Source organism: Toxoplasma gondii, chromosome II (assembly GCF_000006565.2).
Source record: "Toxoplasma gondii ME49 chromosome II, whole genome shotgun sequence".
In the NCBI taxonomy this organism is placed as follows: domain Eukaryota; phylum Apicomplexa; class Conoidasida; order Eucoccidiorida; family Sarcocystidae; genus Toxoplasma; species Toxoplasma gondii.
In genome coordinates, this window is record NC_031469.1 from 859,206 (window position 1) to 883,951 (window position 24,746).

Genomic DNA, 24,746 nt, shown 5'->3' on the forward strand with positions numbered 1-24,746 from the left:
AGCGTGAGCCGTACAACTGAACCTACTTGCTCCAATCTGGTAGTGACACACACGTCAACACGAGCGCAACTACAGTCCAGCGCCTCCCTCACAAAAGCATGTGAACGCCCTTCTAGTAGAGCGGCTAACTAAACAGGAGACACCCACACCTGCCGTTGAATGTGGGGCAGATGTGAATAATGTATGCGTTCATCGAATCCCAAAATCGAAACTCACGACTTCTCTGAGAGAAAGGACAGGCCACAACACACTCAGAGCATTCCCGGTAGACGAGTTTGAAGGCGCGTTAAGTACAAGCGGAAGACGACGCGTCTCACTCCGTGGCAACCCACGGAATTGTTTTGGATCGCGCCCGCCATGTTTGCAGGGAAGTTGCATATATCTCAAAAATATTAAACCTTAGGGTAGAACCTCTCAGCAGTGGATTTATCGGCTTCGTGTATCGACACGTAGGGAAGAATTCTGTACAACAGTCAATTGAAGTTTATTGTAGCAGTTCCTCAGCGTGGGCTCTTTAAGTGAGAATATACATTCACATGGGTCGACTGTAACCGTGAGACGTCAATATTCCGACGTTTTTTGCCACTCAACTTGGTCTATAGGGTTCTGGGGCTTCACCATCGCAGCATATGTGCATGGCTTGCGACTTACGTTCCTACCGGGAGAAAGAGAACTCTCTGTCTGCTCTAATCTTCTGTCTAGTGCATAAGGTTATAGGGTGGCGGTTAGCAGGTAGGGAGAAGACAACACAAGCAATTCGTACTCTCATAGAAGTCTTTGTACGTAGCAAGCAACCTTGGATGCTCACAAAAATGTCACTATTTCCTCAAGGCTTACTTTGGGAGTGTAAGTAGACAGCAGCAGCACCCAAGTTCAGGATGACCACGAAGGCGAGCGCCGGCAGAAGATGAGTCAGCAGGCTCATCTTCCTGTACAATCAAAAACACAACAATACAGAAGACCTGCTTGTCGGAGAAGTTCATGACTGTTTGCCACGAAAGGACGCGGGCGCACCTGAACTCTGCCATGCACTTTAATACTGTCCGGTGCCAGCCAAGAAGCGGTCACGAATACCCGTAGAGACGAATAGCCAAATGTGGTGTGTGCCCTGTGTTGAAGAGCAGTGCATTATTCGAGGGAGACAACCGTCCTCTATAGTCCGAGACGAAAGCCTTTGATTTGGTCGGCGACGACTACAGTAACTCTGTCGCCGTACGAAGTCGGTGTCTGGCCAAGCAAGTATCACATGTCATGCCGCGTCGAACAGCTCTCGCTGGAATGGCGACGGCGAGGGAAAAGAATGTCTACATTCCGAGTGGCTCAAACCCTTTCTAAAGAGAAGTGCCACGTTGCAGTCACAGTTCCCGGTCTCGTGAATTTCGCTGGAGTCTCCAGTGCTACGATGCATGGCAGCTGGAAACTCTACTTTCACAAGGCACCCGAGGAATAACCCGTAGCCATCACCCTGTCGTCGAGGCATCCGCTAAGAATGCCCTGCAACGCCGAACAGTTCATCCCCTTTATGAGCGCATACTCCCTCCCCGAGTGTCGACAGCGAAAACAAGACTTTGGTGGCAGCTAGGAACTCAAAACGATGAATCTCCTCTGATTTTTCATGTGTTGATCAGCGGCAGGTGTGTCCAACACAGTCACCACCCTGTCACGGAAAAAGCAGTCGAACGGCCGGCCCTCGGATGTTCCAGTTGGAGTGCTGTGCAACCTGTAGGTATCCTCGTTAGAAACGGTTTGCCAGCAAAAGATGGTATATCTTGAAGAGGCAGGAGAGCTAGTTGTTCCACAGGCACAAGTACGGATTTTCCGCGTGCAATTTCAAGATTCTTGCATTTTAAGGGAAAGAGCTTAAGTCCGCATTCGAAGGAGCAGAGGTTAAAGCCGCCACCCCCACTTGTTTTTACGACGCAGTGCGTCAGGCGGTGTCAGAGCTGCTGCATAAAATTCCCGGAGGTCTTTAGAAGGCAACCCTTATTCTCTGTACGTCATTGAGGAGTATGTTGGGAGCTCACTTTTTCTTCTGCAAGCGAGGGCTGCGATAGCCATACTCGAAGAAGCCGTCTGATTTGCTTCTCGAATGTGACTGAGAGCGTTCCTGCAGCTCCATGGGGGCTTCTTGCGCGTCGACTTGATCTTGTTCGCCATCATACATTCTTCCCGTCAACAACGCTGTTTCATCTTGTTCACCCTGCTGTCGTTCACCAGAGATGCCGCTGGCGCCGGCAGTGTACATCGCATGTCGGCCACCGTTTCCTTCGGTCCCAGCAGCCTGAACAGCGAAGCTGGACAGAGAAGAATAGAGGGAAGCCGCCGCAAGGAAGGTGCTGGCAAGGCACAGAAATAGCAGGTGTCGGGTGTTGGCGCGGCGCGAAAGCCCGAAGAATGAAGTGGGATGCTGCATGGCGGCGAATTGTCCCGAAAGAGAGAAGCGGCAGCAGATGCGGACACTGTGTTGTAGAAGGGAGTTCCGAGGACGGAAAATGCAAAAGAAGGCGAGGATATAAGTGCCAAAGCAGGGGCAGTAGATCTTGGCGAGAAATGGAAGGAGAAATTGCGCTGGAACGGCCAGGGGCAGTTAAGGTGTTGCATGTGACGGCCTCTCGATAGCACGCGTGGGTCGGGCTGGAGGATAGGAGACAACGAACGTGGAGTCGGATTGATGCGTCAATCGTCAGTCAAGACAAGAATGTGGAAATGACCCCAAAGAACTTTGGAAGATAGCCGGTGGTGAAGTCTGACCCAAAAGGTTGCACAAACTAGTCGAGGGAACAGCGATGTGTTGAAGCTGGGGCACCGTCACAAAAGACCCTCGACGAATGGGCTGCCGCATGGGGAAAGCTGCTGCTGGACGGTTCGCAGGCGGTACACTGCGACAGCAGTGGCAATCAGTTTATGCTTGTTGGTGTTTTAAGGCAATATACTCAGAGCGATGGGGCTACGTTTTCTTCCTGAGAAAGGAACATGTGAACTGTGCAAGCGTCTTGAGGTGGTTGCATTCCACAAGGATCGAGAAACTCCCCCGGCAGGACCCCGAAATGAGGCGGTCTCTGAGGGTGAGTCCATCGACCCGTTGACCCTTTGACACTTCAACCGTACTGATGTCCCGCTGAGCGAGTCAAAATACCCGCAAGAAAAACCACGTGCTGCGCGAACAACAGCAGGAAACGTTATTAGTCCATAACATGTGGAAAGCGTCTGAAGTGGCCGCCGTTTTGACCTGCAGAACTAGTGGGTATTTTTATTCTTGCGGAATGTGCGAAGCCGTCGGCGGTGAGGCGCGGGGACACCTAGGCTCATCAGAGGCGCCGTTCTTACAGTAAAGCAAGGCGACAGCCTAGCCCGGCCCCTAAATCGGGTATTTTCGCGATTGACGCGAAAAAGAAGTACCGCTACTGCGTGAACTTGCATACTTGCGTGATCTAGCGTGAACGTGTCCTATTCGAAGCAACGCACTCGTGCAGCAGCGGCCACCGAGCGGACGGCACAACAAACGGCTGCAAGGTCTCTTCGAGTTTGTGAGTCACTGAGCAAAAGACAGCGCCAAATATGAATGCACGTAGAGGAAAAGTGTATGGGGTGTATGTGCCCTGCTACCCTCTTTCCAAACATATTCCCTTGAGACAGCCAGCTCGGGGGGAACAGCTGATCACAGGAATGGTCCCATTTGGCCGCAGCCCAAACGTGCGGTCCACTCCGCGTTCCACAACCTTAATGGCTCCCGGCAATCAAAAGACGTTCCCTTTCTCTACAGTCCTATTACATAGGCCACATCAAGGTCCCTGGTACCGTACCGAATGCCGTACTTCTTCCGGTTCGTCGGATCCACATGAGACTCGGGAAGCAGGTTCCGCACCTGTCAGACCGCTCGGCGACTCTGGATTGTCTCTCCTGTTATTTCCAGTCGTTTTGAAGCTTTCCATGGAAGATGCGACATCAAAGGTGAATGTACATATGCTCCGTTGGGGGACTGCAACATTCAAGCACCTGGTCGTAACATGCTCACAGTAGACCACATGCAACCCGCGCCGTACTCAGCCTCCTACGAAGCGTGCCAAACTGCTCTTGATTTCACATATTGTATCCGCCATATGTGCTTTTGAGAAGGAGCCTCAGCTTCGAGGGACATCGGATCACTTGTCTGAATGTTTGCGTCAAGTGGGCAGGCACTTTTGTGCTAGATCCTCCCTTCTGACACGAGGGCAGCTTATAAAAAGATAGGCTGCACCAACTATAAAATGTCATGCGATGATACTTTAAAGCTAGTAGTCAGATCGAAAAGTGTGTGCCAAATAATTCTGAATAGGGGGCGTCAGCTCCGAGGTGATTCTGCGTGTCGCTGTCATGTGCGTCCTTCACTGACAAATCCACCGCCCAGGTGGTGACATCCTTAAAAAGCCTGAGCCAAACACACGTCAGAAGCATGACACTAAGTGTCACTTTGCCTCGCAGTGAACCACTGGTGCTTCTAGAAGCTGTCAACTATTGCTGTGATGGAATGTCGAAGTTCCAGGCGCCGCCGCTGAGGCACACTCAACGAGCGTGTGAACCAAAATGCGTTTTTTCGTGTTGAAGGTGCCTCGGCTAACTTCACTTTGCAAGATGCACACCCATTCAGTGAAAACGGGCACAGAATCTCTTGCTTCGCTGCGTGGTTCAAGGTGCGTCATCTGCCCTACGAATCGTGCGCACACTGTGATACACAGAGACAAAACGGTAAACAGTTTTATCAAATGAAAACGAAACGCGGCACAGTTCTTCCTTGTGGTGGCGATGGGTTTACTTATTGCAAGATGGACCCAGCAGTGCAGCGCACCTTCATCTGCGCCCTCGTACAGGTTGTGACGTTCACTTTTTGTGTCAGACCCTGTGACCTTGCGCCTCCGAATTTCTGCAGGCTGCAAGAAGTCAAAAAAAAGAAAAGACAGACCACCAGTTCTCGCTGAATAGGAAATAATGAAACGCAAATCCAAGGATGGCCACTAACAGTGGAAGGTGCACGCAAACCGCGATGATGTGCTGAGGACGACGCCATGTAGGTCAGTACTTAGAACAGCTTACGTGAGGTCCTCAAACGACACCTCCATCGGGCACACGTCAATGATTTACACGTTCTTCGTACAAATTGATTTGGGTGTTTACTTTTCTCATCCTTCCCAGCTTGCTAAGGCTACTTGTGCAGGGGTTGAGCGTAAAGACGTATCTCCAGTGCACTGTACTTGTTGTCATGGACTACGGATATTCCGAGAATCCCTAGTGCCTCCACCATACAATCGCAATCAATAAGGTGGTTGAATTCGGCCGCAAATATTACAGAGCACATTGAGCTGACATGTTTCAAAGTACAATTCCCTGCAGGGGTCCGTCTATCATGATATTGCTCCAGACATGACGTCTTCGATCCCTGCGTTGGCGGATCCCACGAAGCCCCCCCACCTCGAGGATGTGAGAAGGGGTCGCAAAAACGAATGTAGGAGTGTCAATGGGTACAGCTAGTATATTTTTCTGATATATATAAAGGAACTAAAGAAGGCAGCGAGGAACGATTACATAGACGAATACAGAGGAGACTTCTACACGGTGTATTGTCGTACAGAGGGTCGCACTGCGGCAGTCAGCAAGAGACCGCCCTGTTACAAAGCTGCCAGTAAAATCCGATAACCTTGTACCTGCCGAAAGTTTAATTTTGTAGGGGGGCCAAAATAAGTGGGAACCAGACAGGGATCAAGCGTAAACTGTATCGCTCTTCGAGGGAACTGCTCCACAGCACCGTCTCCTAGAGGCAAGCCCGCTTTCCGACAAAGGCGGTTGCGACTTTAGAAACTCGCTCTCTTTTCTCGCATAGTCGTACTGGTGTTTGCTCCCCACAATGAAAACGGAATTAAGATAAAATCAAAAACATACACGGGGTTAATACATGGCGTACCACACCCCTGCTTGCCATTGAAAGAGCAAACAGACAAAACTACAACTACTTGGCGGACCTCAGAAAGTCACTTCATAGGAAAGGGAGACTTTACTGTTCTGGTAATAGGCTATGGCATGCTGCATTTGTCACCGTGTGTACACACTACAGATTTCTTACATGCACAGGAATGAAGGACGGGTACGGGTGTGCTGACATGCGATTGACGCTCGCGCATGCACTTGGTTTGTGCGGCGTCTCTCTCTGACTCGCAGAACATCACACTAATTTCGGTCGCTTTTTCCATTTATGACCCTGGTGTTTTCTTAACTCATGACACCATTTTGACTTCGTGCTCCGTCTCTGCGATTGCTGGCGGGTGTTTTCTTCGACGGTTTTTCTCCTTACACATCTCGTACTTTTCTTTGGTTTGGTACTGGTGGTACTCGCCCTGCAAATAGACGAGTTCACATTCTCCTGGGGCGCGCGTTGTCAGGTGATGATTTGTTTTATCGAAAATCTGGCGCCGTCTCACTTCCACCCTGCGACTGATAGACTGCAGTTTCCTTCTGCGGTGCGCGTCCTTCCTAGACACCTGGTGGCCGAAGCGTCGGTCTCGCACTTTTCAGGAGTTCTGCACATTTCAGAGGCGCCACGAGACTTTCTTTCGTGAAACACGTGTGAGTATCACTAAACTTTATCTGCGTAGTAGATCCCCATAAAGGGGTTGTTCGGTGGATCACCTGTGCGACCTCGTTGTAGAAGGCATTCCTGGTGTCGATTCGAGCCCGTTTATCATCGTTTCCGCCTACACCCCGCTTTTCTTGTTAGTGCCTAAAGTATATCATGCCTGAAAATCAATCTGCGGGACTCTCTTCTGTATTGTGTCGGAAAAGGCAAACTTTTCTTTTTGCCATCGCTACCTCGGCTGTCGTCGAGTCTCCGGTTCGGGGAGCCAACACAGGAATCCTGTTGGTGGCTTCATAAAAAGCATTGGTGTCCAGCACTCTCTACCTTTTCAGATTTCCAGAATGTCTTCCGACACGGCGACCCGAGTCTCGAAGGCAAAAGAAAGCTCGCTGTCTGCTGCCTTGTCGGAGCCATCTTTGCTGTCCAAGGCACTTCATCCGACAGCTCACGCCGAGTGGCACAAGGTAAATCAAATAGGTGTGTAGATAAATCTGTGCATCTGTAAATGGCCTTCACCAGAAGCTCCCGAGGTGTGCGGACTACTCCCAAAGAGGTCCCCGATGCCTCTGTCATCGGTTAAAAGCCCATGCATGCTATATCGTTCCGCAAGCTGAACCGCGCTCTCGTATGAATAGGCGTTTTCATGTCGCGCGATCTTTGTGGCGACTAACAACGCAGCAGCACTGAAGAGATCGTGGTACAGACACGACGATTGTTCACTCGACTTCGTCTGCCAGTGTTCAAGAGGCCGGCCTCTAGTCTAGGCCCCGAATATTAGACGAGTCAAAAGTAAGGAGCAGTGACAAAACGTGCTGGTATGATGTAGAGAGGTCGATACAAATTGCTCGACAGAACTGGTTAGAAGCTACCTTTCCTCCCCTCGCTTGACTTACTACGCTGTTAGAAGCACCTGAGATCTCGTTTGCACACATCTGTTAGGAGAGTCTTCCTGGTTCCTCTTCTCTCCCGTTCTGTCTCTCAGGACGAGGCGCTCGATGTCTTCTGGTGGCTGAAGCAGTTCGCCGCGGTGGTTGTGGGCGTAGCTCTCGGCTGTGTGGGCGTCACCGGTTGGCCGGGCTTTGTGGTCTTTGCGGTAGCGCAGTATCTCGTGGCCAACGTGTGGGCTCAGCACGCCGGACTCGTGGGTGTGTGTGTCGAGCCTTTCGAAATCTTTACAGAGAACGCCTTCGTCGCTGCCGGGACGTTCGTCGTAAGTTCAGGGGTAGAATCACACAAAGGTGGACGCGCGTCGACAAAACACACGATCAAGGAAAGCAGCGAAAAGTACAAAATCTAAAGTCTCTGTGCCAGAGATCGGGTCTGACTAGGTGTGTGTGGCGGCTGTAGGATTAAACCGAATGCATTAGCGGTGGCCTGTGTGCGGTGGTTCTCAGGAAATGGAGAAAATGGCTGTGACATATGGTTGGTGTGTCATACTCGTGCTATCAGATGAGGTGATTTCACATTTCGACTCAAATATGCAACCGATAGACAGAAATGCTGGTTTTTACGGAAGTTGCTGGTTTCTTGAACGCTTTTACAATGTTGTAAAAGCTGGCGTCATGCCTCAAAAAGCTCGAATGCAACTGTTTTCTAAAGGGCACCTCACGGTGGTATTTACAGCCTCGTTTAGTCAAAGTGTATCGTGATAGGGCGTACTGAAGTGGGTAACCACGCCAGCGGGAATGGGAAAGTTGGCAGAGGCAAAAAAAATGGGAGTGTCTTTGTTCTGAGGTAGTGACTGAAACGAAGCCGTGGATACTTTTGTCAGCACCTTGGCAGCGAAGAGGTTTTGCCACTCCTGCTTTACGTCGACGCGGTAGGGATATGTTTATGCGGTCCCTCTCGACCGACGCGATGGCTACCAAAAAGATTCAGTTTTTTGTCTCAGTGCCGCGTGGCACTGAGAATAGTCTTGCTTGTCTCACGAGGTGACGTTTGTTGTGTTTTGAGTACAAAAAGGTGGCAGATGCATCTGTCCTTTGTACTCTGTGCCTGCTCTGTGTTGGCTTCTCCAGGTGCTGTGGACCGTCATCTACTCGTCGAAGGTATCTCTTGGACTCCTCTGAGATTATCCTCGTTTCCTCGCGCCATGCAGCACACTTTCCTCCTGTCGGATCATGCTCCTTGCACAGGGCACCCCCTTACTTTTGCAGTTTCTCTTGACCTGAATGCGCCGTAACTTGTGAGAACACTGTTAACAAAACTTGTCATTGCACTGCTCTGCCGTTGCTGTTATCATCGTCCTCAACATCGGACACAGCTATTTAGAGTGAAAGGTTACCACGATTTTCTTTCTCTTTTTGGGTTCAGCTGCTTGGGTTCCTTTCATTGTTATCTTTCACAGTTTCCCGTTGCCAGGTTATTAAGCTCAGCAAGAACGAGCACCTCAGAACACGAACAAGCTGTCGAGTTACCCCTCCAGCGAAGCAGATCCAGAGAGAACCGCATTCTCTGTTGTGGCGGAAAACTGAACAGATCAAGACAAAACAAGCGAATGTCGCCTACTACCGGATGCCAAAAGAACAATAATAGATGTTGATGTAATGCAGTTTCTCCAGAGTAGAGTCAATAGGCTCTAAAATACCGGATGCCAAAAGAACAATAATAGATGTTAATGCAGTTTCTCCAGAGTAGAGTCAATAGGCTAGAAAATACTATTCACGTAGAGCAGCCATAGGTGCGAACCATGACTAAAATCCAGAAACTAAGAAGCAGGGGACAGCGTGGCGATGACTCTGAAATATGGACAGAATTCGCTTCGAGTGTGGTTATGCCACTAACTGGCTGATATTTCCCGTGCCCGCTTTGACCGAACACATCGTGTCTCCCTCCGGGCACTCCATGAACTGTCTTGAACACATGTGTACCGGTGCGTGAAAGGATTGACAAAGTGTCTCGACTCTTTATTAGGATGACAGACGTGCATATGTTCCGTTCGCCTTAACATATTGTCAGCTGAACCACAGCTATAGTTTTCTGAATCCATGGGACAAACGTCAGGAATGTGCCGCTCTGCATTTCACCGGTGCGAATATACTCCGAAGGGGCACCAAAGATGCAAAGTCTTGCGACTAAAAACACATTTTCCTAAATTTATCTTGACAGCCATACAATTGCATGAACGAGAAAAGCAGACAACAGAGAATGCTGCTTCCCTTCCAAACTAGTCAGAACTTGTAGATTTGTTTGTGGTCTCCTATGTCCGTGGCCATCTCTATGGAGACAGCTGCGGGGGGGAGGTAGCAACCGTCAGCGGACCAAACCGAATGAAACAGCGTCGTACATCAACAAATTTGGTTGCAGAAGGCAATGGCCTTCCAAAAGGCAGTATTATAGCCACACAAATTCCACGGCATACTTGACACCTCAAAAGTGGTGTCTTTCAACTGGTCTCTGGTCTTGCTTTGTGTCTGAGTCGTTCGATTCGATTCCACTGCTATCTTGTGGCGTCGCCGTGTCTAGAGGCGACAGCTCCTCATCCTGCTGACCCTCTGATTTTGGAGCAGATCTCGGAGTTGTTTCGTTGAAATAATCGCTTGAATGCCTGTACAGCTGACCATGCAGCCGTGTAATGTATGCCCATGCATACGCAACAGGACAGAAGAGGTTGTCCTTGTCCTCTCTCCTCATGCCAGTTTTAGCATCATAATCGTACTGGGCACGAATCCAGAACTGGGGCGTTCCACTCCAGTCTACGAATATCAACGACTCCAAAAGCATATCTCTCACACTGCTGACCATAGCAGCCCTTTGTTCACCGTCACTGGCAGTTCCGTCTTGCCTTTCCCATAGCTCAGTTGTACCGACAGGCTGACCGGAACTGATTCTAGACAACTCTTCCCGCGCAGACTTTCGAATGGCTTCGAACAGCAAGGGCCCTGCCTCCTTATGGATATCTTTACCGACAATTTCGTATTGATCTTGAACGACCTTGGGCAACTTCCTTTCGACGTTTCCGCCAGGGTAGAGGAATTGAGTGTGCAGGAAAACGAGGTATTTGCACCCGTTTTTCTCGTGACGGTTGCACTTAAGATGCTTCCTGACAAACTCGTGGCACTCGCCGATTCTCTTGCCCGTACCACACTTCTCAGGATTCAGGTACTTCAGCTCGTGAAACAGAGGGTGCCGCTCAAAAGCACAGCCGCCGCCACGGTGGTCTTTGACGGACAGTGGAAAAGCTTTTCCGCAGTTCTGCCATGAGGGCGAGTTGCAATCAAATGTAAGGTTGTACAGCGTATCATACGCGCGTTTGAAGAGGGTGTAGAAAGTAGTTGCCTCGAACCCGGGATTCATCAAGATGTCGTGTGGCTGCTTGCACACACCGGACAGTAGGGTGGTAGGGTCTTCTGCACTAGACCCGGTGCACGTTTCCATTTGTTCTCTGCTTTTGATTGTATTAATCGAGAGCAAAAAACCCTGATTCTCGTAGAAGGAGATGCGCTTCTCGAGCACCATTGTAATTTTCATCATTTCCTGCGCTGATAAATCTGTTACGCTGTCGAGAATCCACCCAGTTTTGAAGCCAACCAAGGAACAGAGCCCAGTCATTATCTTCAGAAGATCGGATCCACGGACAGCTGTCTCTTTCAACTGCCTTTGTGTCCCGAGAAAGCTGACTCCACATCTCCAAGGGGCATGGTCCTCAAATTCGATACCAATCAAGCGATTCACCGGGAGGTCACCTTGTCGGAGTTCTCCAGTATACTCACTGTCTGGGACGGGGACATACTCAGGCTCACAGAGATATTTTGAGAACCACCCAATCAGATTTTCGCTAACGCGAAACCGCCCGCGTTTGGTGCAAAGAAACCGCAGATCGAATGTCCCTTTGTCCCGGGCGGGCACTCCAGTGACAGTGATGTCCTCCCGTTCTTCAAAAACGGGCGAGGAAAGCCAGAGCCGTCGTACTGCCTCATCATTATCCGATTGAGCGGGGTTGATATTCGAAATCGCTTTGAGATCCTCGAAAGCATAAACACGTTGAAGTGGTCGAATCCTCTTTCCGCTAGGCAAGAAGACCTCTGCAGATGCAATTACTGATTCGCTTGTTGTATCATTGCCGTCGTACCCCACCAGTTCTTGTGCAGTTCTCTTGCCTCGCAGCTCCGTCGCGTCCTCCTGAAGAAGAGCTGCAGGCTTTTCGATTCTACTCGTGGAAACCATGATTGGATATTCCAGACGACGCGGGCTTCGACGAATGAAGACTCTGCCCATCTCGCTGAGGTACGCGAGGTCTTCCAACACGCAGCCAAGCTTTAACTCCTGCCAGTACTTCGAAGAGGGGAAGATGTCCAGAAACCAAAGCGGGAAGCGTAGGGCTTCGGAAATCAGTGTTTCTGATGAGGGAACGAGAGAAACATCCGTTCGAGCGGTGTGTTGTTTCACTTTAAGCATTCCCTCTTCATACCACGCCGTTTGAGAGGGTGTCTCAAACAGGCGAGCTGATTGTGGCCCAATAAGAGAGTGAAGCGTTTGCCAAGTTTCCCGCTCCGTCAGCGTGCTCAACATCTGCGCTGCGCTCGGCGAAATTCGCGGAGTCAATTGCTCGATTTGTCGCCGCATATGATGCATGGCCAAGTAGGCTTCCTGTACGTATGGCCCCATACGGATAGCGTCGAGACACTGGAGAAAGTTCTTGCCGGGGAGACAGGCACTTCCGGCTACTTTTTTCAGAACTGCTTCATATTGTGCGGGCCGTCCCACGTGAAGGGTGCAGTCCCGGACTTCCGTTGCTTCGGAAATGACCGCGTTACGTACAGCCGCCTTGAGGCGCCCGAGAGCTTTTTCGTACACAGAAGAGCTGACAGCCACGCCGCGCCAAGAGAGCGTGTCAAGCTCCTCATTTGGAAGGAAATCCGCTTGGCTGTGGTGCTTGTGATTTTCTGAAGGCACCGCGTCCACAGGCTTGAGACCCACAAACGAAAGCGAGTGGTACGGCTTCACGTAGCGGGCAGGGACGGATTCAAATCCCTTCGAGGGCAGACCCTCCGGATACAAATCTGGCAACAAATCTAGGGCTGGGTTTCCGTCCTGAACGATCAGTTGGTTTTCGTATCCGAATGCTGCACAAATCCCAATTGCTGCGTCGAGAAAAGAAGGGAATTCGGACCGCGTTGAGTCATGAACAATCCGACAGAAAGGCGACGACGTTGCTGAGCTCTGACTGGTGAAAACCTTGTCAGTGCTTGGAAGCAGTTGGAAGATAAAGCCGACCCGAAGTGAGCCAGGCAAAGCTTGGGGCTGCGGAATGCACCGTATCGCCGAGTCTTCGCTGCCTTCCACACGGTCAACGGAGCAAAAAAACTGCAGCGATTCAATGCCTCCTAGCGTCATGGTCGAAATAGAGTCAATGGTAAAGGAAGGAAGGAGGGAGTGGTTCCCTGAACCGCTGTGTAGCCTTGCTTCAGTGGGATTATCCGAATGTTGTGACAGAGTCTGCTGCATGATGCTATCAAACGTTTGACGACCTAGCAGCACGGTCCTTCTCACTGTGTCATTATCGAATTCCTCACCCCTGGAGGCCTGGAAGACTTGCCTGAGCGATTCGAACTTGAACGCAGCCACTACACCCTCTCTTGATTGGTCAAGTGACGGTTCAGTGCGCCCAAACTGGACAAGGAATGACTTTTGTATGGGCGACAAGCCTTCCACAGGGCTCGCGGGAAGGTCAACGACCCAGTGAAACGTTGTCAAAAGAACGAAAATGAACCTCTGTCGGAGTCCTCCAAAGCAAAACCTCACAGCAGTGGGGGCGGGGCCCATCATTTTGGTGTGCAAGCAGGAGACCATGGGGACACACCATAAAAATTATCTGGATCAGATGTTCACAGGCAAACCGAGGCGCAGCACTTACATGCATGCAACTGCGCAGGCCGAGGAAGGGTTTCAAAGATCAGCGCCTTACAGACACATGAATCCATGAGGAGATGTCTGCAGAAACGGGGTGACATTCTTATTCAAATCTATCGGTTGTCAACTACTTCGATGACTTCTATTTGTGACCGCTGTCTCTGAGATGCTCTCACCTCAATGAGCACCAGATTAAAGTGGCTCTCAGCCCTTCAAGACCCCTAAATTGTATCCATGGTAGACTCAGTCACAGAAGGTTCCCTGGAAACACTACCTAAAGTCAGCCTGGTAGTCATTTCACGGGACAACAGACAAGAGGGTTCTATGCCATGGTTGCTCTGGGCTCCCGGCGGTTACAGCCAACGACCCAGCAAGACACAGCTAGCGACAAGGCATTCCCACGAATCATCGCAACCTACAAGGCAATCCAGTGGCAACCAGACAGCAAGCCCCAGTTTCGACTGCACCGATGCCCATTTAAAAGAACAAACGGCTACCACTTTTCTTTGCCACCTTCACTGCAGTGATCCAAAATTTTCGTCGACTGCTTCGACTCCGCGTAGCCAGCCGGAGTCGTGGGCTGCGACTGCTGTTCCGTTGTTGCTACGAAGAGCCTCCAGGGGGAAAGTTATCCATCCTGTTGAAACAGTAGAATGCCTTAGGAGCCAGAACACAGAAATTAGAAAAGGGGGCTTATCTTGATTTTCCAGCAGCTGCCTGATCTCTGACGGCATCCGCTTCTCTCTCGCAGTTGCGAGACATGCACCGGAGGCCACGGTCACAGCTGGCGCGGCGGGTGGCGTTGTCCTTTCGGGGATGTTTGCGTAAACCGCCCTTACGGTCAAAAAGAAGAAACCCAAAAGTTCTTTTCCAATCAGAGGCAGAGATTCTGATGAATGTATCCGTGCAAGTCACGAAGTCAGCCTCGAACACTTCCGGCTGTTCGTCTAAAATGTCATTAAATCACCATGCCTTGCCTGGACTGTTCACAACTCACACAACAGCGTAACAAGCACAAGCAGAAAATGAGCCTCTGTTGAAACCCCGCAGGCGCTCCACTTGTATTTACCGATTTTATCCTTTATCGCGTACGAATGGAAGTTGTACAAGCCCCTCAGCTTGTCCCGACAACCTGGGGCGCTGGATATGTCTTTCCGCATCCAATTGGTCGCGGGCTTCCCTACGATTGCTTAGAGGCCAGTGAGATAATTAATGCCGTCATCTTTAATCTTACTACTTTCCTGGTGTTGGCGACATTGCGTGGAGAACTGTGAGCAAACACAACATCGACAACAGAGTCACGCGCGGTTAGTCGACTTCTGAAATGCTGAAGTAGTTGCATTGCGAGATATCTTTGAGAAAGGAGACAGTGGACGCTTCATGTGTGATCCTGAGGACAGAAATACATGAGTTCCCCAGAGATGTTGACACAGCATTGTTCAGATTTGTGTCAAGAAACATGTAGCACTTTGTCGGTCACGCAGCTTCAAGTTCCCATCCAGGAACACAGTACTACGAAAAAACATGAAAGCAGAGGGCTTGACACCAGTGCATGTCGTGTACGTAGGAAAACCCTGCTCACGATGTATGTGAAGGAGGGGACATTTCAGATCAGCAACAAACATGTGACTATTGTGAAGGTGAAGTGAGTTGCCAGCCGCCAGTGCGTTTCTGCGACTAGCGTTCATTCGGTGTCTGCTCTTCTCGTACTTTCACGGGATGCTGGCATAACCTGTCGATCTGCAATTGCTTGCCTGAACAGTGAAAAATAGGGTTTATAGCAGCGTACGTGTGGCATTCGGGCAGTGTGAGGGAGCAACATACACAAGGACACTATGGCAAAGCTACTTGGGGAAGGGTTCTTGATAATCGCTTGTTACACCGGAGATCTGTTTTCACTGTAAGAAATATGTCTATGTGCCTCTCGCGCGTCAGCACCTTCTTCACAGGACATGCGAGTGTGCTGCTCTGCGCTGCCCAGCCACAAGAGTTTCTGTAACGCGTCAACAGATGCGCATGAGAGGTCTTACTAAATTTAACGAGCAGCAGCTTTCAACGTCCCTTAGCAGTAGTTTAGCCAGCAGATATGTTTACCGCTCAGTGGTCTCATGCACGCATATCACATGTCTCGGAACCATGCACAACGGCATCTGTTTTGGGTCAAAACGTTCGTTGGGCGACAGAAAATTCACCGTCCATCCGTGGAGCAGTTTCATGGATTCACAGTATGGTGCCGGGTGGTAGCAGAACACTGACACGCTACAATAATTACGGCAATGCGATCTGGTTCTTGATTGCTTGACCTATGCTGCCGCGCCACCTGTGGTCGCTGTTCGAAATTATTCAGCGTCGTTACTCCATGAAAAGTGAGTTTAGTAGCAGCCACATTCAGTGAAAGAAATGGCATCGCCATTCAGTTGTACATGCACCGCTCTCGTCTACCACCTAAGAGCCTCGCGGCAACTGCCAAAGTAGGGGCAGCTGGAAACTCGAAGACGCATGCTATCCGAAAAGCGGGGGACTTGAGCAGTCTACACAGTTGCTTTTGGTTCCTTGCAGATATGCTGAGAGCAGAGTGTGACATCGGGGACATGGCGTCTTTTTACACACCCCTGATGTTGCTTCTTTTCTGGGGACTTCCTCACATGCTGTGGCTACTTTGTCATCCAGACACACGGAGCATTGCCTGCTATTCGCACTCATGGATGCCTGTACTTTCCACACCATAAGTGTTGCAGCGTGCATATGAAAACCCCTACTCTTCGCACCTGACAGTGTGATACAACGGCGAATGATGGCTTACTACCCACGTTCTGTCTTCTTTTTCCTCAGCTAGGTTGTTCGCTTTGCTTTGCGGGCGTTTCGTATCGTCAGTCCTGCACATACAAGCCGCGTCTGACATCTTCGTGGCCGCGGGAGACGTTTATATTTCAGGGGAACCCGCGTCGAACATCTCTGCGTTTGGCTGTCAGCTGCGGCGTATTTATACTCACATGGGGCGTGTACATGAGAATACCGCTGACGTACCGATTGTTCAGGCGGTTACATTCACACAGACTCACAGCTGGCGTAGGTTCCAAGTGTGCTGTAACATACTTGCCTCCTAACAGAGAGCCACTGGGTAGCCAGCACCAAAGATGAGCACTCGTAGCACAACCCAGCTGATGATTCCTGTCCCAAGAACAATACAGCAGGTCCGCCCCCCTAGTGCAGCTTTCTATTGTTTCAGTACTTGCTGCGCGAAGTGTGCCTCCCCGTTCTTCTCCACATTCCGATCCTCTGCATTGCGGATCGCGAGTAACCCGTCGCTACTATGTACCAGCATGACTTCGGTCGTACCTTAGGGTTGTATTTCGGTACTGGAAGCTACGATGAGTGTGTTGCGGGGGGTTTCCCAAGTGTTATTGACACATGCTGCCACTTCTCAATACAGTGCCGTCAGAGGTATAGGTACCTGTATTTGGAGGATAAGGAGGAGGAACATGACTGCATGTCTCAGGCGGTAGCGTGACGCGTGAGACTCGGCTGTTCCAGGGTTCGCACAGCAAGTCACCTGCCAGAAGCAATGGGAAAATAAATCTTTACACAACCTCCGAACTCAATGTCTCTGTTTGCTTTCCTGAAGAAGAAACCGACCTCTTTGTACATAGCAGTTAACAGACGCTCTTTTGGCTGCGGTTGCGTCGCGTTCCGTTTTCCCAGAGAACAATGACGGAGAAAAAAAAGCCCCGGATAGTCAAGCAGAAAAGGCTTTAATGGATGACTGCTGCACACTCTGTCAACACACCACACAGATGGGGACGCAGCATATTTAACTGCTTGTAAGAAGCGCACTCGCTTCTGCGAAAAAGAACACGAGTGATTGGTGTGAAACAAAAATGCCTTTTCAATATAACTTAGTACCGTTGCACGGCCGCAGGAGAGCACGACTTTACGCAGTGGTGTAGACCCGCCGTGAACATAGTCGGCCACCGCTTTCATTTCCTGCGTTTATGTATCACTCTCGAAGATGTTTTTTACCTCATGGTCAACATATTTGCAACAGAACTGTTCTGCTTCTTTCCTGAGTATTCTGGATAGGCCTCCACAAAACTGTCCAGATCTGTAGAACTGTAGTGCTTGCTCTATTTGAGGATACGTGTGACTTCCTTACACCATCTGCGAAGGGAGTTAATTCAGCGCCTGCGAACGTTTTCTGTTCTTGTTGGTGAACACATCTCAACCGCACTTTGTGTTTCACCGTCTGTTGCAACGGTATGCTCGACGATTCCCCCCATACTTGTCATCCCTGGCCGATGTACACGCTTTCCTGTGGTCGTCAGCTTGCCAACTTCTTTGTACTTACGTGACCGAGTTACGACATCGCTGAGTTACAGGAGTGGTTTCGAAAGCACTCCAGAGTCGCCCGTTTTCCAACGAGGGTGTGGCTGGGCATGCTTGGCAACTGCTTGTGTGCACTTCAACCGTTTCATCTCAAGGTCCGCAAACAACTGGAAACTCCACTGTCTTCTCACCGCCCTCACCTCCCCCTTTGCGAGAATTGCTTTTTCAGTCCCAGCAGCAGCGGTTAAACATCAGAAGACTCGAACACCCTACTTGCACACCAAGCGCTCTGCGTTGAGATCTGTTTATCGGAACGAAACCGCCAGTGATGTCAGGAGAACTGACTCTCTGGGTCACTGGCGGCTCACTTCCAAGCAGGGGAACAAGTGTAGTGATCGCCTCCGTAAACGCTCGTGACAGAGAACCACTGGGGTCGTTTGCCTGCATTCTCTCAAGAACCGGAAAAGACGTCGACACTTGAACTCCGCAAACGCGCAGGAAGAGAACGAGGAGAGAACAACAGACTCACTCTTCCGCTTGAGAAGAACTTGCTTTGCTCACCATGGCGGAAGAAGAGCCCTCTGTAAAACAGCTTCCCGATGGCTCTCAGGTGATCTGCGAGGGTGGCGTTTGTCGCCTGCTTCCGCCTCCTGCCAGACAGGATGCCAGCGACACAGGTATGTCATGGAGAGGTTGGAAAAAGAAAGACTCGCAAAGTCGAATCAGTGTGGGGTTTGATGCCTATCTCCATTTCTGTTTCTGGTGGGTTCCCTGGTCAGTGCTCTCTCTCTTCTCGTCTATCTCGTTTCTTCATTCGCTCCAACGTAGTAGTCCAACAAGGAATGAAGACGCTGCAGATGCAGACGTGGAACAAGTGGAAGCCTTCCGGTATACTACGTCCTGAAGGCACTGCGTCGCCGCCGCTACATGCGGTTATGCCACTGCGCTTCTGCGCTCGTGCATGTACATATAAATTGGAAGGCAAGAGGGCAAACCGTTTCCGCTGCTACCCTGTGCTTGAATGATCCGTGAGGAGTATTTGCGGCGTGTGTGTCTTCTCTCGGGAAGCACTGAGTCTTTATAACTCCATACACACAGCGCGGGACCTTTCACTGCGTTTCTTTTTCATTTTTCTGCACAGGTGAAGAGGAAGGAAAGACCAATGAAGAACAAGGCGAGGACACCGTGGAGAGGACCCAGGGGGGCAACCCCGCCTTTGTTGCTCAACATATCAGCATGGAAGTACGGCGTGTCTTTGCACAGTTTTTCCTTTGCTTCTTGATGCACATACTTGTTTTCTCCTCCTTGTCCGCTGTTCTTTTAACTTGAAATATCCAGAATTCTGCGTGGAATGCATGCTTCGTATTCCATGCTTCCTCTGCTCTCCTTCCTGGGAACCGCATGCGCTACAGTTTCCAGCCTCTCCTTCTGTTGCGATCTTCCTCATGTTTCACACTGCACGAATTTTGGGGAAAGCCGTTTTGTGTCTCATTTCTTCTTTACATAAGTTCGCCGACCTGTGGCTAGCCGCTTCTGCTGGGAGTGTAAGCGTTGCTGTACTTTTTTGCGGAAGCACTTGCGGACGCGTTTCCACGCGGCTTCCACGGGAATCCTAGACTTTGGATGTTTGAGTGACTTTAGCGGCGTCCCTGTTCTCTTGCCCCCAGCCTGTGGCTTTTACTGGCGCGCTCTGAATCTAAATTCATCGTATAATTTTGGTTTCTTCGTTGCAGTGACCTTTGTACTCCGGTTTTTCTCCTTTTTTCTCAGCAAGCTGACCAGTTAGTTGACTTCGGCTTCCCCAGGCTCCGCGCCGAGAAGGCACTTTTTCACGTTCGGCAGCAGCCAGGCGGCGGGGGCATAGAAGCCGCGGTCGAGTGGCTTGAGGTGCATGCAGAGGATGAAGATATAGACGAACCGATAAAGGAGGAAGAAAAGCCAAAGGAAAAAGTTGTCTTGACGGAAGAAGAGGCTCAGCGACGAGCCTACGAGCTGCAGAAGAAACTCAGAGAGGTCAGCTTCCCATTTGTTTCGTGCTGTCCGTCTACCGGTTCTGCTTCGGCTACCTTTCCTGCTTCTTCTGTTGACTGCCACTAGAAAGTCGACATTCTTTCGTGGTAAATCAAAGGCCAGAAACAGATGCAGCGTCGGTCTCCCCAAATCTCTGGAGGCGAACACGAAGACAAGGAACGGGACCGGAGGAGAGAGGGACGGGTGCATTTCGGAGATGCTGCAGAAGAGGGAATAACAGCAGAGACATTTAGCTCGCAAGTCTTTCTTGAGTGGACCGAGACACCGGAGGGCTTTTCACAACGTTTCTGGTGTCTCTTCCCATGCAAAGAATCAGGAACAGTTCAACCTCACTGGATCATGCTCACCTCACACCGTCGACAGACAAAGAGAACTCAGTGTCTCTGTTTCGAAAGGCGAGAGGAGCGTTGTTTGTGTTGAAAATGTCCTTTGTTTCCCTTCAGGACCGTATCGAACGAGAGAAAAAGGAAGCTATCGAGCGCGAGAAGCTTCGTCTTGCACAGACCAAAGCGATGCTGGAACAGAACGCCAAGCTGGAGGAAGAGCAAAGAAAGAGGCAACTGGCACAGCTGCAGAAGGAGAAGGAGGTAATCGCGTTTCGTCTCTCAGTAAACATCTGGCTTTCCTTCGGGATCACTCTCTCGAGTCCTTTTTGCGTCCTCGCGTTTAATTTTATATTTGCTCTCTACACAGCCATTGCCTTTCTCCAACTGTTGACTAGCCAAGGGGGAACAAGTGAGTTTCTGGGGTGCTCCAGTCATTACAACCCTCCTTTCTACAAGAAATGGAAGGGCATCTGTAGCTCGGTCGACAGATATATGTCGGCGATCTACCGAGGAAGCGTTTCTCCGTAGTACATACACTCGACACTCGAGAAATGCTTGTCATTTTTCAGGACCACAAAAGGGAACGCGAGCGACAACGCCAGTTGCTGCGTGAAGAATATCGTGAACGCTTCGGCTGCGAGGCAAGCAAAAACAGTCGAGCCACCTGGTGGATTTGCCTTCCCTGTTCTACCACGTCCATTTGCACCAGACTAGCGAAAATGTGCATGCGCTGAGCTGCTGAAGAATCCAAACTGTTCTCACCTTTCTACCGAAAGGCCTCTGTCTATCATCTTCATCTCTGTCAAAACTTGCCCTAATGGTGTGCGTCCCGCTTTCGCTCTCTGGAACGCGGTTGGGCCATCCACAGTAGAACTTTGGATCCGGTAAACAAAAGGTTCTCGATCTCAACTAGCAGTCTTCTCGTAGGACCTACCTCCAGAGAAGCGTGTAGGTAGTCCTGTCTCCAGTGACTGCTCCCAGGACGATGATGCTGATCAGGCGTCTTGCCCGTCAAAACAGAAAGGTCTGAGAGAAGAAGCCAGGACAGCTGCAGGATATGAGGGGGGACTGCGCTGGGCTCGGTACGGCGCGTTTTTGTCCGTCTTTCACTCGCAAAAAGTGACAGTTTTTGTGATTGTCAGATGCCAGAGGAAGACGATGCGACGGAGGAAGGCGCAGCAGCACGGCTGAAGAAGATGAACGGAAAAGAGAAAGTGGCGTACTGGTGTAACCGGCTGATGAAAAAATACAGAAAGGATCAGAAGGAACAACTTCGCGTGTGTTTCACCACTGTCCGGGTGTACTGTGCGAACGCGAAAGACCATCCACTCGAAGAAAAATACCTCAAAATCCGGTAAACACAGAACACGTTTATCGGGTCCTTCCTTGCCGCCTCGCGTACATGTCCTCCCGGAGCTTGTCCACTCTTTCTCGCTTCCGGTTACTGGCAAGTATCCCCTGCGACGTGGAGTCCTGTGGTTTTCATCTGAACGTCTCTGCTTACCGGATCAAGGTTCTGCTAACAGAGCGTAGTTGAGGTGGTGAATAGTACATTTGTGACTCGATTCTGCACACTCCTTGGATTCGAAACCTGAAGCCTTCGGAGTTTCGTCACTCTCTCAATTCCTGCACTCCGCTTGCTTCCTCGTGAAACATCCGCGGCAGTGTCTCTACATGTGGCGGATCTTTTCGCTCGCTGTGTATTGGCCCCAGTCTCGCCTGCATTCTGAATTGACTCGGCTTGCTGGTGAATAGCAAAGAGAAGTGCGACTTTTCTTGTTGCACTTTACCGCACGAGAAAGCATCTCGTTTTCCATGTTTAATGTTTGCGACTTCTGTCACTTCCCCAAGTCGCGCGCCGAGCTGCGCAGTACACGCAATAGTCACAGCGTGGTCGATGTCGGCGAAGAACTGCTGCTGTGGCGTCTCAAAGCATGGTTGATGGCATTTGCTCTTCGGTTCCCTCCGCTTATTCCTTTCAAAATCTTTGGGATTTTTCTTTTTATTTGTCCCACATGTGAAGTGTCGATAACGGCTTGGATGCACTTGTCACTGCCGCGTCTACGTCGCTTTTTGTGCCTGTGCAGAAAGGAGAACAACGCATTCAAGTCTCGAGTTCTGCCTTTTGAGGGAGCTCTGGAGCTCCTGGACGTTTGCGGTTTCAAAGACACAGGTAATCAGTTCCCCATTTTCGATTTCTTTCCCGTCGACTTTCGGCGCTTCCTGTTTCTCCTTCACCTTTTGTCTCCCCGTTTCCGTCTGGCAGGCTCCCCGCCTATCTGTGCGTCTCGACATCTGTTTTTTGTCCGCATGTCATGCTGATGGCTAGGTCTCCTCCTGTTGACTTTCCGGTGTCTGCGCTTCTTTTTCCAGTTTCCGCTTCCTTGGCTCTCTAGATTTCTTTGTTAAACGCGTGCGTGATTGAAAAAGACCGCGCAGTCTCTGCGTCGAGTTTCCCGTGTCTGCTGGATGGTGCGGCGACCCTCAATGCATCGCAGCTCGGCCATGCAACGTAAGGCACTCCATTGGAGTGTGCAGGGATTTCTCCTCTCTCCGGATGGACCTCTGGGATGCAGCGTTTTGCTTTCCTTCGCGTTTCTTCGCGGTCATCCACCGTTTGCCCGACTTGACATTTCTTGGGGACCCGCGACAAAGCGCCACACCAGCAGCCTTTTTTCTTTTTCCACGTAGATGCATGCATGCAGTTCACACGCGTATGGCCGAGTTCGCGTGAGAGAAACGTCTTGTTTCTGGGGTATCTTGTGTTTTACCGCGGCCGGCGTTCTTCTCATGTTCATCCGCGTCTTGTGCAGGCGACTTTTTAGCCATAAGCGGCCAGCCGGATGGCTTCGTTCTGGGACAAGCTCTGAAGTTTCTCGATGTTCTTCTCGAGCAGCTGAAAAACTAACGCAGACCACGCACATGTTTTCTCATCTCTTTGGCGTCCTTTTTCGAAAGGATTCGTCAAAGCTACATCCGTCCTGGGGTCACAGAAGGTTTAGATCACAACAGCCCGCCTTCAGCCTCCTGTGACAGGCTTGGTATTTGATAGTTGTTTACATCGACGTATACACATATCCCTCTACATGTGCCTATGTGGATAGGTCTGCGTGTGTCTGTGAATTGCTTAACGTATACAGAGAAACTGACGTAGATTTGGTCTGCGTTGTGTCAACTTGTTCGTACTTTTCGCTCAACTCTACGTCCTTCCCTCTCAACCTGTCGATCTGTAATCGTGCCAGTCCAGCTCCACAGAACCACAGAAATGCCGGCCTTCATACACACAAACACCCCTGGCTGTTTGACACCGAGCGCAGAAGCTTCCTGCGGGAAGGCGAGACGGATTTTTACGTTCGCACATCGACAAGTATGTGTGCATGGACGTAGCATCGCTGAAGTTCTGCGTGAATACATTTGATGAAAGATCTTTTGTGTCAAGGGTTTTCCTTGGTGCCTCTGAAGCGGCATCATCTGGTGCGAATGCTGAAAACGCGCCGGCCTGGTGGAACAGGCGAAGTGGTTGCGACGGATCCGATCAACATGTTTTCGTGAGCGAAGATTTGACACGAACAGACTCAGTCTCTCTCACAGTGTTTGTTGTCGAACCGCGTTCTGGTAAAGAACCCATTTAATGGCTGTATCATGTTCCCGTCTGTTGCGCAAAACACCGACTATAGCGGACTCCGTTGCCTCCCCAAGAAGGACGGGAAAGACGTTTTTGATTCATACTGCAGGGTAACTTTATGATGTCTTGTCGGCAGACGCAAAGTTCCCTGCAACGCTCGAGTGCGTGCAGTTGAAAACCTTTGCCGATCCGTACCTGCCGACTCACCGGCTCGTTTCTATCAGTTTATGCCTTTGAGGATCCTTGAACAAATCCAGAGACTTCGTTTCGTAATGCAATCGACATTTCATTTCTGTACATGCACATGGAACCGATAGCGGGTTCCAACATGTATGCAAGTAGAAAATTCAGTTGGTTACAAAGTAAAACGCATCCTTTTCGTAGGCGGCACAACGCTTTTGCCCACGTGCGAGTGAAGATTTCCATAGTAGAGAATTCGAAGGGAACTTGTTTTCTCAAAGCGTATCAGACGATTGTTCCTCAACCTGGTAGATGGCTATGGAACAACGTCTGCCTATCCACGTTCACGCACATCTCGGTCTCCTGCCTTCCCCCAGGGAACCTGAAAAAGCTCGCATTCTTTTTTCGATCAACGCGTATCAGGATGCGGAAGGCCACTCTGAAAAACAGTGCGAGACACAGGAGTCAAAGAACGCCTCTTCACGCTACTGCTGGAGCTCAAACAACCTCCGAACCACCAACATAGAGTGGTACAAAGAAGTTGCCATAAACTCCGTACAAAGCCGGCATTAAAAACTTAAAGATCATAGCTAGACCATCATACTGGCTGCGAGAATGGAAGTGTGCCTCAAGCGAAAGGGATGATTGGCCGGGAGGTCAGAACGCACATGGACAAGTGATGCCTCGTGCTTTTCTCACATGCTTTCCTGAGGCGTGGAGTGGTCTCTCTGAGACGAGCAAATGTCGCGATGTGGAGAGACGGATACAGGGCGCAGTGTAGGAGAGAATTGGCGAGAGACCGAGA

General features: G+C 50.4%; 4 protein-coding genes across 4 annotated transcripts; 2 read left to right on the forward strand and 2 right to left on the reverse strand.

Annotated features, from left to right (window-relative positions):
• Positions 1–826: 826 nt before the first annotated feature.
• Positions 827–2,745, reverse strand: TGME49_222080 (hypothetical protein; the record flags this gene model as incomplete). The annotated part of the gene is made up of 2 exons (XM_002369986.2): positions 2,025–2,745; positions 827–929 (listed from the first exon to the last, which is right to left on the reverse strand). Exons 1-2 carry the CDS (start codon positions 2,411–2,413, stop codon positions 827–829), a joined length of 492 nt encoding a protein of 163 aa, XP_002370027.1. The 5' UTR covers positions 2,414–2,745.
• A 3,450-nt stretch (positions 2,746–6,195) lies between these two features.
• On the forward strand, positions 6,196–8,892 carry TGME49_222090 (hypothetical protein). Its single transcript, XM_002369987.2, has 4 exons — positions 6,196–6,594; positions 6,937–7,068; positions 7,587–7,814; positions 8,623–8,892. The coding sequence occupies exons 2-4, from the start codon at positions 6,946–6,948 to the stop codon at positions 8,671–8,673; spliced, it is 402 nt and encodes a 133-aa protein (XP_002370028.1). The 5' UTR covers positions 6,196–6,594; positions 6,937–6,945; the 3' UTR covers positions 8,674–8,892.
• A 362-nt stretch (positions 8,893–9,254) lies between these two features.
• Positions 9,255–14,142, reverse strand: TGME49_222100 (hypothetical protein). The gene has a single exon (XM_002369988.2). It carries the CDS (start codon positions 13,394–13,396, stop codon positions 9,974–9,976), a length of 3,423 nt encoding a protein of 1,140 aa, XP_002370029.2. The 5' UTR covers positions 13,397–14,142; the 3' UTR covers positions 9,255–9,973.
• A 3,164-nt stretch (positions 14,143–17,306) lies between these two features.
• Positions 17,307–24,050, forward strand: TGME49_222110 (PUB domain-containing protein). Its single transcript, XM_002369989.2, has 8 exons — positions 17,307–18,456; positions 18,921–19,021; positions 19,550–19,792; positions 20,254–20,397; positions 20,706–20,777; positions 21,279–21,490; positions 22,224–22,309; positions 22,950–24,050. Exons 1-8 carry the CDS (start codon positions 18,342–18,344, stop codon positions 23,042–23,044), a joined length of 1,068 nt encoding a protein of 355 aa, XP_002370030.1. The 5' UTR covers positions 17,307–18,341; the 3' UTR covers positions 23,045–24,050.
• Positions 24,051–24,746: the final 696 nt, after the last annotated feature.